General features: G+C 39.3%; 2 protein-coding genes across 3 annotated transcripts in view; one reads left to right on the top strand and one right to left on the bottom strand.

The window, feature by feature from the left end:
* TFB1M (transcription factor B1, mitochondrial) overlaps positions 1-14,535 on the top strand; it is a 59,001-nt gene that overhangs the window by 28,474 nt on the left and 15,992 nt on the right. The window lies entirely within an intron of this gene.
* On the bottom strand, positions 10,322-12,113 carry CLDN20 (claudin 20). Its single transcript, XM_030760341.2, has one exon. It carries the CDS (start codon positions 11,845-11,847, stop codon positions 11,197-11,199), a length of 651 nt encoding a protein of 216 aa, XP_030616201.1. The 5' UTR covers positions 11,848-12,113; the 3' UTR covers positions 10,322-11,196.

The raw sequence follows: 14,535 nt of genomic DNA, 5'->3' as shown, positions 1-14,535 counted from the left end.
TAGTGACAGTTTTACCTCTTCTTTCCCGATTTGGATGCCTTTTCTTTGTCTTGTCTAATCTAGCTAGGACTTCCAATATTCTTAAATAAATAAGAGTGGTGATAGTGGGCGTCCTTGTCTTGTTCCTAATCTTAGAGGAAAAGCTTTCAGGTTTTCTCCACTGAGTATAATGTTAGCTGTGCATTTGTTGTTTGCGGTCTTTATTCTGTGGAACTATGTTCCTTCTATATCCAATCTACTGAAAGTTTTCATCAGGAAAGGTTGTTGTAATTGTCAAATGCTTTTTCTGCATCTAGTAAGGTGATCATGTGATTTTTATCTTTCATTTTATTAGTGTGATGTATTACATTTTTTGATTTGTGTATGTTGAACCATCCTTACATCTCAGGGATAAATCCCACTTGGTCATGGTGCATGATCCTTTTTATGTGTTCTTGAATTTGGCTTACTAATATTTTGTAGAGAATTTTTGCATATGTATTCATTAGGGGTATTGGTCTATAGTTTCCTTGTGGTATCCTTATCTGGCTTTGGTTTCAAAGTAATGCTGGCCTCATAGAATGAATTTAGAAGTATTCCCTCCTCTGTTTTTGGAAGAGTTTGAGAGGATTGGTGTTAATTCTTCTTTGAATGGTAGAATTTTCAAGTGAAGACATCTGGTCCTGGGGTTTTCTGTTTTGGGAGGTTTTTGATTACTGATTCAACCTCTTTGCTCACTATTGGTCTGTTCGGATTTTGTTTCTTCGTGGTTCAGTCTTGATAGGTTGTGTGTTTCTAAGAACTTATCCATTTCCTCTAGGTTGTCTAATTTGTTGGCATATAGTTTTTCATAATAGTCTTGTATGGTTCTGTGTATTTCTGTAGTCTCAGTTGTAATGTCTCCTTTTTCGTTTCTAATTTTATTTATTTGAGTCTTCTCTTTTTATCTCAGTCTGGCTAAAGGTTTGTCAATTTTTTTAATCTTTTCAAAGAACCAGCTTTTGGTTTTGTTGATTCTTTCTGTTGTTTTTCTGGGCTTCATCTCATTTATTTCCAGTCTGATCTTTACTATTTCCTTTCTTCTGCTAGCTTTGTTCTTTTTCTAATTCCTCGAGGTGTAAAGTTAGGTTATTTGAGATCTTTCTAATTTCTTAATATATGCATTTATTGCTGTAAACTTCTCAGAACTGCTTTTCTGCATTCCATAGGTTTTAATATGTTGTATTTTCATTTGTTATTTGAGATAACTTTTTATTTCTCTTTTGATTTCTTCTCTGACCCATTGGTTGTTCAGAAGTGTGTTTAGTTTCCACGTATTTTTAGATCTTCCAGCTTTCCTCTTGCTGATTTCTAGTTTTATACCATTGTGGTCAGAAAAGATAGTTGGTGTGATTTTCATCTTCTTTAATGTTCTGAGATTTGTCTCATGCCCTGTCATGTGATCTATACTTGAAAACGTTCCATGTGCCCTTGAGAAGGATGTGTATTTTGCTCCTGTTGAGTGGAATGTTCTTTATATGTTTACGTCCATTTGTTCTAGAGTATGGTTTCCAGCATTTCCTTGTTGATTTTCTGTCTGGATGATCTGTCCATTGCTGACAGTGGCATATTATTGCATTGTTGTCTATTTCTCCCTTTGGATATGTTAGTACAGTAAGTCCCCTACATACGAATGAGTTCCATTCCGAGAGTGTGTCCTTAAGTCCAATTTTTCCTAAGTCCAACAAAGCCTAGGTACCCAACTAACACAATCGGCTCTATGGTACTGTACTGTAATAGGTTTATAATACTTTTCACACAAATAATACATTAAAAAACCCACAAAAATTTTAAAAAACACTTTTAGTCTTACAGCACAGCACCTTGAAAAGTACAGCAGTACAGCACAACAGCTGGCATACAGGGGCACGTTCACATCTTTGAAAGTTCGCAACTTGAAGGTTTGTATGTAGGGGACTTACTGTATTTGCTTAATATATTTCAGTGCTCCAATGTTGAGTGTATATATATTTACCATTATTATATCAATATCTTCAAGATGTACTGACCCTTTTATCATTACATAACAACCTTGTTTGTCTCTTGTTATCATTTTTTGGCTTGAAGTCTATTTTGTCTGATACAAGTGTGGCTCTACCCAGTTTCTTTTGGTTTCCACTTCCATTCCTTCACTTTGAGCCTATGTGTGTCTTTAGAGCAGAAATGAGCTTCCTGTAGGCAGCATACAGTTGGGTTTTGGTTTTTTAATCCATGCAGTCACTGTGTACCTTTTGATTGGTGAATGCAGTCCATTTGTATTTAGAGTGATTATTGACATACAAGGGTTTACTGCTGCCATCTTACCATTTGCCTTCTGGTTGTTTTGTATCACCATTGTTTCTTTTGCCTCTCTGTTTCTGTCTGCCTTTCTAATGTGGTGGGTTTCCATGGTCATTTGCTCAGTCTTCCCTTTTTTATCTTTCATGACTCTACTATCGAGTTTGGCTTTGTGGTTGCCATGTGGCTTACGTAAAACATCTCAGAAACAAAACACTTCTTTTTATGCTGATAGCACCTTATCTTTGTCTATAAAGTTTCCACCCTTTCACTCTTCCTCTTTTATATCTTCGATATCTCACTTTTTATGCTGTGGATTCACAGAGAAATTGTAATAGCTATCGTTATCCTTAATATTCTTTTCCTTAAGCCTTTATGCTATAATTGTGGTTAACACACCATTCTAATATAAAGTTTTCTAATTCTGACTGTTTTTCACCTTTGCAAGAGTATTGTGCACTCTCTTTTGTTGCTTTAATGTCGTTATTAGTGTCTCTTTATTTTAGCTTGAAGAATTCCTTTTCAGCATTTCTTGCAAGGCAGATCTAGTGGTGAACTCCCTCAGTTTTTGTTTGTCTGGGAAAGCCTTTATTTGTTCATTATACTTGAAGGATAACTTTGCTGGATAAAGTATTCTTGGCTGGCAGTTATTATCTTTCAGCACTTTGAATATGTCATTCCATTCTCTCCTGGCCTGTAGTGTTTCTGCTGAGAAATCTGCTGATAGCCTAGTGGCGGTTCCTTTGTAGGTTACTTTCCTCACCCCGCCCCCTGCTGCCTTTAAGATTCTTTCTCTATCATTGATTTTTGACAGTTTCATTAAAATGTATCTTGGGTAAGGTCTTTTTGCATTGAGGTGATAGGGTATTCCATTAGCTTCTTGGACATGTATGCTTAATTCTTTCCCCAGGTTTGAGAGGTTCTCAGCAATTAATTCTCTAAATACATTCTCTGCTCTCTTCTCCTTTAGGAAGACTGATTATTCTTATATTTGTTTTTCTCATCATATCTGATAGCTTTCCTAGGATTTCTTCACTTTTTAAAAACCTTAGTTCTCACCCCTGAGTCATTTCTAAATTCCTGTCTTCCAAGTTGCTAATTCTTTCTTTGGTCTGATCTGCCCTATTTCTTAAGCTCTCTAATGTATTTTTCATATCATTCATTGAATTCTTCAGCTCCAGAATTTGGTTCTTTTTTAAAATTTCAATCTCTCTGGTAAAGAACTCCTTCTTTTTACTCATTTTATTCCTGAGTTCATCGAATTGCCTTTCTGAGTTTAGCTCACTGAATTTCATCGTAACAGCTATTCTGAATTCTTTGTAAGTTAGATTACAATATTCTGTGCCTTTGAGTTTAGTTACTGGAGAATTATCATTTTCTTTTTGTGAATACCATATTACCAGTTTTTCCTCGTGTTTGATGAATTGTGCCTCTGCCATCTCATTTGAAGTAGCACACTTAGTTTTACTTTTGTTAAAATAAGACTGGCAAATAGAAACCCTTCTTTTGTTTTCCAGAAGGTGGCGCTATAGCTCAAGTTTTTGGTTTCTCTTGACCTGATCTGGCTTTGGGGCTGCACTCTGAAGGGAGTGTTTAAAAAAATAAAAAAGTCCGGCAGAAAAAGTCGGTGGCAGAGCGGCAGAAGGTCTGGGCTTAGCACCTGAGGCTCTGAGTGCTCACAGCCCAGTAGGGACGGTCCTCGCGTGGGGGTCCGCCCAGAGGTCCATGGCAGACCCCTTGCTGAAATCCCAAGGCAGACGGCAGAGAATAGCACCTTCCATGCACTCTGTTATTCCTGTCTGCCTCTTTCCCTTTCCTCTCCCTCGCCCCAGTCATGGAGGTCCCTCCTCAGAAATCCAGATGCTGCTGGAGAGAAGCAGGTCCATCTAGTTGCGATCTGTGCAGCCGGGAGATCGGTTACTCGTCCCTTTCTCTTTCCACCTCCTCTGTGAAGCGAGGTCACCACTGTCCTGGTGAAAGCCCAGCACGTTGCTGTGTTGCTCTAGGGAAGGAGGGGGGCTCACTCCTGAGTTCCTCCTTCTCAGCTCCACGCTTGTCTTTATCACGCTCCGGTGGCGTGCCTGGTTCTCCCTGTTTGTCTGGACCTCTGCAAGTTCTCTGTCTCCCTGAGCGTCTGCTGCGGTCTTCAGTCGCCAGTTTCACTTCCCCCCCCACCCCACCCCCATCAAGGTGCTGGGTGTGGGGCAGGCTCACTGCCTTCCTGGGGTCCACAGCCCCCTTCCCGGTCCTGTCTGTCTACTTCCTGAAGCACAGGTGGGTGGAAATCTCCTGGTTTGTCCGGTGTAACGTGCAGAGGCACTTTCTTCTGTTCGGTTATGAATGATGAATTGTATATAAAAGGGGAGAGAAAGAGAGACAAGTCGTGCTGCCAGGATGCTGATGTCACTGTAAAGATCCGAACATATTATATTTATCATGATTTTTCCCCCATTTTTTTGAGAGACCTTGTTTTGACAGTATTACTTGTGATCAGTCATCTGTGGAAAACTAGTTGGATATTAAACTAGACTCTGACTATTATATGCTAATCACAGAAGAGTAAGTGCTAATTACAGAAACCAAGCTTCTCTGACAAAAGTACAAATCAGTAAGCCAGTGTCTAGTTTAGCGAAAGCACTGCTGCATGAGTTACTACAGGACGTGTGCTATAAAAACTTACTTTATTTCTTCATTGAAGATATCCTGAGCCCCAGCCGCATGAAAAGCCCTAGCTAGGCAGAGAGGGGGTGGTGACAGGAGCGGTAGCCCAGTCAGACATCTGCCTTCGGGGAGTGCACAGCTAGTGAGGAACAGCTTTCTTCTTGCTGAAACTCTCAAGTCTTGCAAAGTTTCCCTTACGTTATTTGACATTCACTAATATAAGTAGATATCGTGAAAAAATCATGTGGTTTTTAGATTTAGGTATAGACGTAAGTTATAGATTTAGAATGGAGCCCCTGACCAATAGCGTTTGACCTGTTTGTACAAATTGAACCGTGATCTGAGGCATCGCCATGGCCTTTGCTGCCACCTTCCACGTCCTCTGCCGTGTTGTCGACCACAGTTAGCCACACTTTCGGGTGACTTTAGGAATTCAGTCCATCTTCCACTTTTATAACAGACTTAATTGTCAGCTTTTTCTAAATCAAGGTCAGTATTACCTCCCTTCAGCATCTCAAGCTTTCAGATATTGTAAATGACTTCTTCCAAAATAATAGATCCTATTAGATCCTAGACAGAACTTAATGATTGGAGATATAGATCATGATCAGATTTAACACAGTGGTGCTCTCAGGGATTTTTTTATCCTAGAATAGGTGGCCATTGTAATGAAGAAAACCAAGTCACCATATAGCCTTCTCTCTTCTCGCAGTGCATATATATGTGTATATAACTTTTTCAGTAGTATAAGAGCCAGTTATATCAGAAACCACTATCTTCACTTTTAGGCTTTTAAAGTTATGGTGATTGCTGTAATACAGAATCTTTAGACATCTAAATTGTACCAAGGGTTTCTCAGGGTAGATATTAGAATATTTTTAGTGGAAAGTTTCTAACTCTTTGTTTTAGTTACCTAGTTGAGAGTAATTGATGGTGTTTAGAAGTTATTGTCAACTTTATCTTTGATTTAGGGATAAGATCCACATATAGTTAAAGTACTTTTCCTCCAGGATTAAGGTCTTATGAAACTATTATTCGTTAAAAAGCTAGCTATGTCTTTGATTCTCTTTTTATTGAGGATGTTTGCTTTTTGGCAAATTAAACATACTCATAGCAGTTTTCTGTATGTGCTTTTCATCATGTTGTAAATACTACATGCAGAGGATTTATTTTTAATCCAGGAAAGCAGTTTTCAAGGAGGAGAGAGAATGTATTATGATAAAGGAAAACAATAAATCAAATGATTAAATTTTAGTTGTAAAAGAATATGCTGCTGCTCTGAAGTAGTTTTACCATGTTAGGGCAAATCGGGAACGCTCTGAGGAAAGCCAGAAAATATTTGACTGATGGTTACATTGAGCAGATCTTTAAAAATTCATTTTCTTAAGTAAGAATGGGGAAGAGTTCCTACAGAGATGATAAAAATAACAGTACAAGGGTGTCCCTCTGGCTAAACCCTTTTAAACGCAAGAAGAGAAAGTCATAAGCATAACACGGGTAAAATGTGCTCAGAAAAAATTTACTAAACTTCAGTGCTTGTTCTCAACCCAAACTCTAAGAATAGATATGGAGAACTTCCTGTGTGATATAACAAGAAGGGCTTATTTATAACCATCTTAGGATTTTTCCTGTGAGAATCGGTTAACCCTTCTAATTATCAGTCTTTAAATTAACTAACTTATTAATGGCAGAACTCTCACAGCTGTGGAGCTATTACAACTGCACGCTGCTCCTAAGTAGTTGAGCTCAATTCTTGCCAGATTCTTCCCTCTCATTAACTTCTCTAGCCCAGTCCCCAAAGTTTGAACCCCAAACTCTTTACAGAAAACACAGCCTCTTAGGTTCTTAAAATTAGACTAACTGGTCTGCTCTGATGTTTCGTAAACTACTAGAGTTTGTAGTATATGGATTTTTTAAGTTAGAATTCTTTAAATTTTGTATTTTAATTTCACTGTTGAGTTCATAAAATTATTTTACCAATTAGAAAACAAAATGCCTCTTTTGCAGTGCAAATTCACAGTTGAAAAATGCTTCCATGAGAACGTAAGACTTGTTTCTGAAGTTTCTCAAGCTGGCATCTGAAGACCCCTGAGAATTCATACATTTCTGGGGTTCCACAGTAATTTTTATTTCAACTAGTCTGCACATTACAGTCGGCCCTCCGTATCCACGGGTTCCACATTGGTGGATTCAGCCAACACCCAGATTAAAAATAGTCAAGAAAAACAAATTCCAGGATGTTCCAAAAAGCAAAACTTGAATTTGCCAAATATAGGACAACTATTTATTTACACACCATTTACATTGTATTAGGTATTATAAGTAATCTAGAGATGATTGAAAGTATACAGGAGGATGTGTGTAGGTTCTGTGCAAATGCTATGCCACATTATATAAGGGACTTGAGTGTCCTCTGATTTTGGTATGTGTAGGATTCCTGGAACCAATCCCCCACAGATACTGAGGGACAACCATACTCAAGTGTGAGAAATCCTGAGCCATTAGCTAGTCCCTCAAAAGTCTATGTCATCTTTTTTCTTTTATAAACTGTGGTCATGGGTCTGGTGATTTAACATCCTTCCCACACCACTGTCCTGTACCCCAGCCTAGTAGAAAAGTCACTTAGATACAATCTGAGAATTGCAACCGGCTCTTCTGATTGATACAACAGAGGCAGTACACAGCAGTGGAAGAACTAGAAGTACTTTGAAGTCAGCTGGGCCTCCTGGAATTCCAGCGCTCCTAGTTAGGAGAACTTGGTCATGTTAATAAGCTGATAAGTTAATAATACATCAGATTGGGGCAATAATGCCACCCTTGAAGGATTGTTGGTGAGGAATAGAAATAATCAATATACAGTGCCTAACAGGAGTATCTCACACAGGGAGGCAGCCAGTGAAAGGTAGATCTTACTGTTATGATTATAAACAAATATTTATGGACTAAGTTGTTATATCCTGATATAATAATGTGGATTATAACTTTTAAGACATACATATAATTTATATATAGTTTTGCCTATTTAGAAGTATGGCACATGGAGCAAGTAACTCCCAAACATGGTACAGATTTAAAGCATAAGTTGTGTCAATACAATCTTAGATGAATTAATGATGCTACACCTGTGACATAAAGAAAAGGTCAGCACTTTGGGGCATCCACGCATGACCTTTGAGAACAGCATTTTAGAAGCTTTCAGCTACGAGCCCCCAGCTACTGAGGCCTCGACCTCTGGTCAAATAAGCTTAGTAAATGGATGGGTCCACATAAGAAAGAGCCATTTTTCATGCTTTTGTGTTTTTTGAATCTGATACTGAGGCTGTTACTTCTGCTGTCTGTTACCCTGTATTTGAAAATCCTTTGGACATAAGGTCAGAAGACTAATATTTTTCTGCTTAACTAATACTCTTGTATTTGGTCTGGCTTCCTAGAAGCAGAGATTGGGGTAAGGATTTTCGGGAAAGTGATGTATTGAGGAGACTCTGAAGAGGAGGAGTGAGGGAAGCAGGCCAAGGCAGGGCAAAAGCTAAGCAAGGGTGTTGTTGCGCTTGGAGACGCAGCTTCAGCCTGGTCCCACGGGGGTCCCAGGGTAAGGTCTGAAGGGGAGCGCTGGGGCACAAACGGCCCCACAGGGTTTGTCCTCCCTTGAGGCAAGGGGCGGCTGTTGTACCATTGTCAGTCGGTCTGGCTCCTGGCCACCTCCTAGGAACAGTTGGTGCCCTCACCTTGTAGTAGAGGCGGCTCCACATCTATGAGCTCAGAACAGCTGGGGAATGGGGGGGCAGGACAGTGTGGCAGCAGCAACGGCCTCTGTTGGTTTCCTCCAGGAGACAAAACTATCAGATTCCTTATGTGGCCTTCTCCGACTTGGTTGTGTGGGAAGTTTTAAACCGCGTTTCATACTTAATTGCTTCAGCAACCTTCAACCAGGGTTATTTAATAGCATTCTTTCTCTCTTCCTTTTCTTTGTCATTTTAACCTTTCTTCTTTATCTTTTGGTTTTTCTGTTTATTGGACCAGCAGCTTTATTGTAAGTTGACTCAAATGCTTGTTGAAAGTGGATGAGTGTAAAAGAAATAAATGTGTAAACTAAAAACCAGTTTTATAATTAGAAAAAAATACCTGAGTTGTCCTCCTTAAAAATCAGATGAAATAAGTGTTGAATAGAAATAAGAGTATTTACTGTTATAATCTAATTTAACATTAGTTATGCTTTCATATGTACTCAAGAATAAAATAAGCAATAAGTATTATAAATCCAAGGAAGGAAGAAACAAAACTGCATTTTTGCAGATGACACGTTTTTTATATGTATGAAGCACAATGAAATGAACAAAATTATTGGAGGTAAGAGATATGCAACGGGGTTCTGCAAAATTATAGGCTATGATGGAAATCCTCAGACGTCAGTAAAGTCAGTATATTCTCAAGTCATATAGCTAAAAATATAGATGGCATTTGTTTAGAAAGTATTTTGACCGCTCAAAAGGAATATATACTTTTTTTTTTTTAATTTTTTAAAATTTTTGGCTGCGTTGGGTTTTGGTTGCTGCGCGCGGGCTTTCTCTAGTTGAGGCAAGCAGGGTCTGCTCTTCATCGCGGTGCGCGGGCTTCTCATTGCTGTGTCTTCTCGTTGCAGAGCACGGGCTCTAGGGCTTCAGTAGTTGTGGTGCATGGGCTCAGTATTTGTAGCACATGGGCTCAGTAGTTGTGGCTTGCAGGCTCTAGAGCGCAGGCTCAGTAGTTGTGGCACACCGGTTTAGTTGCTCCACGGCATGTGGGATCTTCCCGGACCAGAGCTCAAGCCCGTGTCCCCTGCATTGGCAGGCGGATTCTTAACCACTGCGCCGCCAGGGAAGTCCAGGAGTATATATACTTTCAATGCCTTCCTAATTCCCATGTGAAATCGTACCTTTATTTTAGCCATTCTGTTAATATGTAATGATGATACAGAAGAGGATGATCTACCAAATAAAATAGCTATAAAACATTTTAGTCTGTAGGTCTGTGTGCACAATCCAAAATTATTTACTCACATAAAAGATAACTTCCCACTTCATGAGTTATTAATGTACAATGAAGTAGCCTTTTTCCCCTTTACCACTGTATTATGAACAATACCTAAGCGTAAATGAACAAATAAATTGTTAGAAACAACAGTGTACAATGTTACCTTTGCACATTAGAAAATTCAATTTTTATTTTCTTATAAAGTGTTTGAATTACATATCATAATTTAACATCTTTTAAAGCATCTTTTATTCTTTAAGAATTCTTTTCACATCCATTAACCAATTGAAGCAGCTCATTTATAAAAACATTTTTGTTAACATGAGTCAAACCTAAAAGAAAAGAAAATGACAACTTGAAAGTAACCTTTATCATCCAGATGCTAATCAGTGCGATATTAAATGATAGGGGTAAATCAAAAATGATAGAGGAAAATGAACTTAATCTGGAGAATCCTCTTATTAGCAGCCAGAACAGGGCAGTTCTTAAGCCATTTTAAAACAAACTCTTCATGTTCTCACTTAGCTTGTACTTGATGCTTTACAAGTCCTAGAGATTTCAGTTTGGGTTTGGTTTGGTTTTGCTTTGCTGTGGTAGCATTTACCAATTTCTTTTCTTTATTTCTGCCTAATCTTTGAATGCCATATTATATGGAGATATTTCTCCTAAAATGTCAGCAGAGCCGGGGAGATGACAGTAGGTGGGGACTTGGGGTGGCCTGTTTGGGCATCCTGTGAAGGAGGCGGGCAGCTCCTCCCTGCGTCGTAAGGTGCAGGCCTATAGAGGGGCTTGAAAACAGAAGCAGGTGACTGTGGGGTTGCCAAGGAAAGGGAGCAAAAGCAGAGGGTATCCTGGGTTAACACCAGGACAAGGTGCTTTTTATACTTGGCAGTGGAGCTCTTTTATAAAATCCAGTGAAGTACCAGTTAGGAAGATGTATCAACAATTTATCTTAAAAAGGAAAAAAAAAAGCCATCAATTCCATTGCCTTATTAATATAATCAGAACCTCTTTCCATTATAAACCTTTAGATAAAACATGACAACAATAATGGAAAAATCATCTAAAACAGATATAATTGTACACGAAGTTTGTTGGCATTTTGAACAACTTCAATTTTTAAGTGTTTTACATTCTTTGTAGAGAAAGGTAAGCACAATTCTTGTATTTAATCTAAAATAAAGACAGAAATCACAGCAGGCACTTAAGTCATGTGCATCACACAGTTATTCACACATAATCCTTCAGGCTGTATGCTGAACGGTCCTCTGGCTGTGTGGTGGGGACGTGCTGCTGCTTGGATGGGTGGAGCCAAGCCTCCGAATCCTTTTTTATACAGAAAATCATGCCAGAGATAAACAGCAGCATGGCCGAAATGAATCCAATGTAGACAGCTCCTCCGGGTTCATGTTTGTTGCTTTCTGGAACTGTCACATCCACAAAGTTGGCTATGATCTCCTTTGTGTACCACACCGTCGGTATTAAACCAGAGATCCCCGCAGACATGAGGCAGACTCCCCCAGCAAAACAAGCGTAACTCTTGGTTTCCCTGTCCCCTCCTAAGCGAGTGCATTTCATCCCGATTGTGGCAGTGCACATCCCCACAGCAGACAGGACACAGGCCAGGACCATGGCGGCCCGAGCGGCCTGCACGTGGGTGGGGAGGGCCAGGACGGAGTACTTCAGGGTGCAGCTGAACATCCCGGTGCTATACCACGTGCAGTCCATCCACAGCCCTTGCAGCTGCACGATGGCTGTGATGATGTTGGAGCCCGGGTCCACATTCACCTTCCAGTTGGGCAGCAGGGTGGCCATGAGCACTCCAGAGACCCCAGATAAGGCCAGGGCAAAAGCAAGGAGCTGGAGACCCGCCGAGATCATAACGTCACCGTTACCTTTGTCCTCCTAGAAAATCCTGATGGCTCTCGCTCAGAATTGTAGCTATTTCTGTACAGTAGAGAACCAGGTAACAAAAGGCTGGGGAAAGAAGACAAAATCAGGGTTGAAAGAAAGAAAAAAACAAAAAGACTTCTGTGTACAGTGGGAGCTGAGAGCCCATCTGAATAGGTCCCAGCAGTGGATGAGGACACTGCTTCCCAGGAGAAAAGCTCACACCAGGCCCACAGAGGCTGCCATTGTCCTGAGTGATTTTGGCTGGGTGGTGCTTGATACGTGGCATAAAGGAGAGGGCTGTCCACTTCGTTCTTTTATTTAAAATTTAAGCTCTGCTGAAGTTGTCTGTGTGCCTTGTTAGGAGATTCAGACGTGGAACGCCAGCTGTACGATATCTGATATAGAATTTTAATAGTATTTACAGGTTTTAAAAACTTATTTCTAGTTAAAATACTCTATAGGTGATAAGGAAGGTAATTACTTATACTCTATTACTTATACTCTAATTACTTATTACTCTATAGGTAATAAGGAAGAATAGTTTAAACCCACCTGTTAAAAAGGATTTATAAATATATATTAGAAAATTCAAAAAATGCATTCAAAAAATGATTTTATTTTTAAAAATGTATCAAACACTCTCCATGTGTCATTCACATGGCCCAGGTGAATTGTTTAAGAAGGAGAAGAAAGTAGTAAAAGAAATCAAAGTCACTGGCATGATTATCTCTAATTTCCAGCTTGCAAAATCCTTACCTAAGTGAGCAGTTGTTTCCCTTCAGGTACAGCTTACTCAAAACTGAAACAATTAAGCCACTGTCTTTTGCTTAGGAGAATGTGAGATCCTTTCTAGTTGGGAATAGAATCGTTCCCTGACCCAAATGAAGTAGTCTGCTGCAAAACCGGTTATTCAAAACGATTCAGAAGTAGTGACATTGAATCTTGCAAATACATACCAGAAGTAACCACATCATTATTTGTATGAGAGAGATTCAAAAATAATTTACACTTTTTTCCTCCCTCCCTTCCTTCCTTCCGTTTAGTAAGAGGGAATAGATAGTACTTCCTTTGTGACGTGCTATGTTTTAATCAGGCAGTACTTACTGCCTTCTTTGAGGAAAATACAATGGTTTCTGAAATACAGCAATATTGACCTTTTTGTGTTTCTGAATTTTTGAGTGATGTATTAGAATGGCTCTATCATGATTCATATATTTGTCACAAAAGGCAGTATGAGCTCTGAATCTAAAGCACTTTGGTCAAATCTTGGCTTTCCAGAACCTCTCTGTGCCTCAGTATTCTCTTCTGGAAAGCAGGGAGGATTATTCTATTTATATCATGGAGTTTCATATACATGAAAGAATTTTAAAGGGTGTAGAACAATATCTAACCCATAGAAAGTACTCAGTAAATTACAATTGACATTGTTATTAGTATTTCTAAAATTTATATTATGTCACGTGACACTTGATATTTAATGACATCTGGATTTTTTTTTTTTTCTCCCTTAGGCCGATTTCATTTGTTTTCATAGGAACTTAGAGATGAAGGAAACCATAGATGTAATCTTGGCCATCAGTGTTGTTTCAGATTAGGACACTTAGGTAGTAGATCGCCCCACGCCACACAGACCTCAGCGGCAAGATCGGCAGTGCCCACTTCCCCACCTCTTCCCACCTCACTGCACCTTGCACCCTTGTCCCCCTTTACCACAGCAATTCCGGGTGAAATCCTCCTGTGTACTTCCTGTTGGAAGCAGGGAGAATGCTACATCTAGAGACAAAGCACCATTAACCATCCCCTCACTCACTCCCTTTCTCACACAGAAAAAAAGACTCCAGAGGGAATTAATAGAGCAAATGAGCAAGTGGCGTAGCTTCAGAGACTCACCAGGGAGGTTGATGCCTGGCTTTTGTGAAATATCTGCAGTGATGTGAATCCACGCCTGTGTTACTTTTAATACAGTTGTATAGTTAATACAGTTATAACATTGATTCCCTAAGAGCTTAAATCCTGGGCTGTCTGAATTCCATTGTTCTATTTTTGTTCATAATCTTAAAATGTAAATTCTGTAGTTTCAGGAGATTTCCCTGAGATTTTGAATTCTTAGAGTCAGTTTCACTCTGAGCATCAAAGTGCCTTGGCTTTGCCTGTCATCCTACAGTTCCTTCTTTTTCTGTTTTCCAAATTTCTTTTCATATCTGAGACCAAAATAGAACGAAAGTTAAAGTTTCTAGAAAAAAAAAAAAAGCACATGTTTATAGTTTCATAATAGCTGTTTTCAGGTTTGGGTTTTAACATTTCAGACTCCAGCCAGCTCACTCAATTACTGCCTTCCCGGACCATTTTCGGCTTAAGGGCTTCTTCAAGAGCGAGACTGCTGTTAGCATTCCCTGCGAGCATCTCCTTTCTTTCTTTTTACTTTGGTTGAGTAACCTTTATGTGTTGATCAGTCTCTGCTCAGCTTCCCAATTATAACTCTTTTCTTCCCATTAACCAATACATTTTATAAATTCCAGTGTAATTCAGACTTGGAGACAGCTTGTTCATCTTAATTAACAAGTGCTGGCAGTGATAAATTACAGATGGCCAAACTCGGCGTAAACAATAAGACATTGCATTCGGTTAGCATGGGGCCCACTTACTATTGAATAGTGGACTTTAAGTGCTTTCTTC

Source organism: Delphinapterus leucas, chromosome 12 (assembly GCF_059928025.1).
Source record: "Delphinapterus leucas isolate spDelLeu-1000000601 "Yukka" chromosome 12, BTC_Dleu_Yukka2, whole genome shotgun sequence".
Taxonomy (NCBI): Eukaryota; Metazoa; Chordata; class Mammalia; order Artiodactyla; family Monodontidae; genus Delphinapterus; species Delphinapterus leucas.
This window is presented reverse-complemented; position numbering and strand designations above follow the sequence as displayed.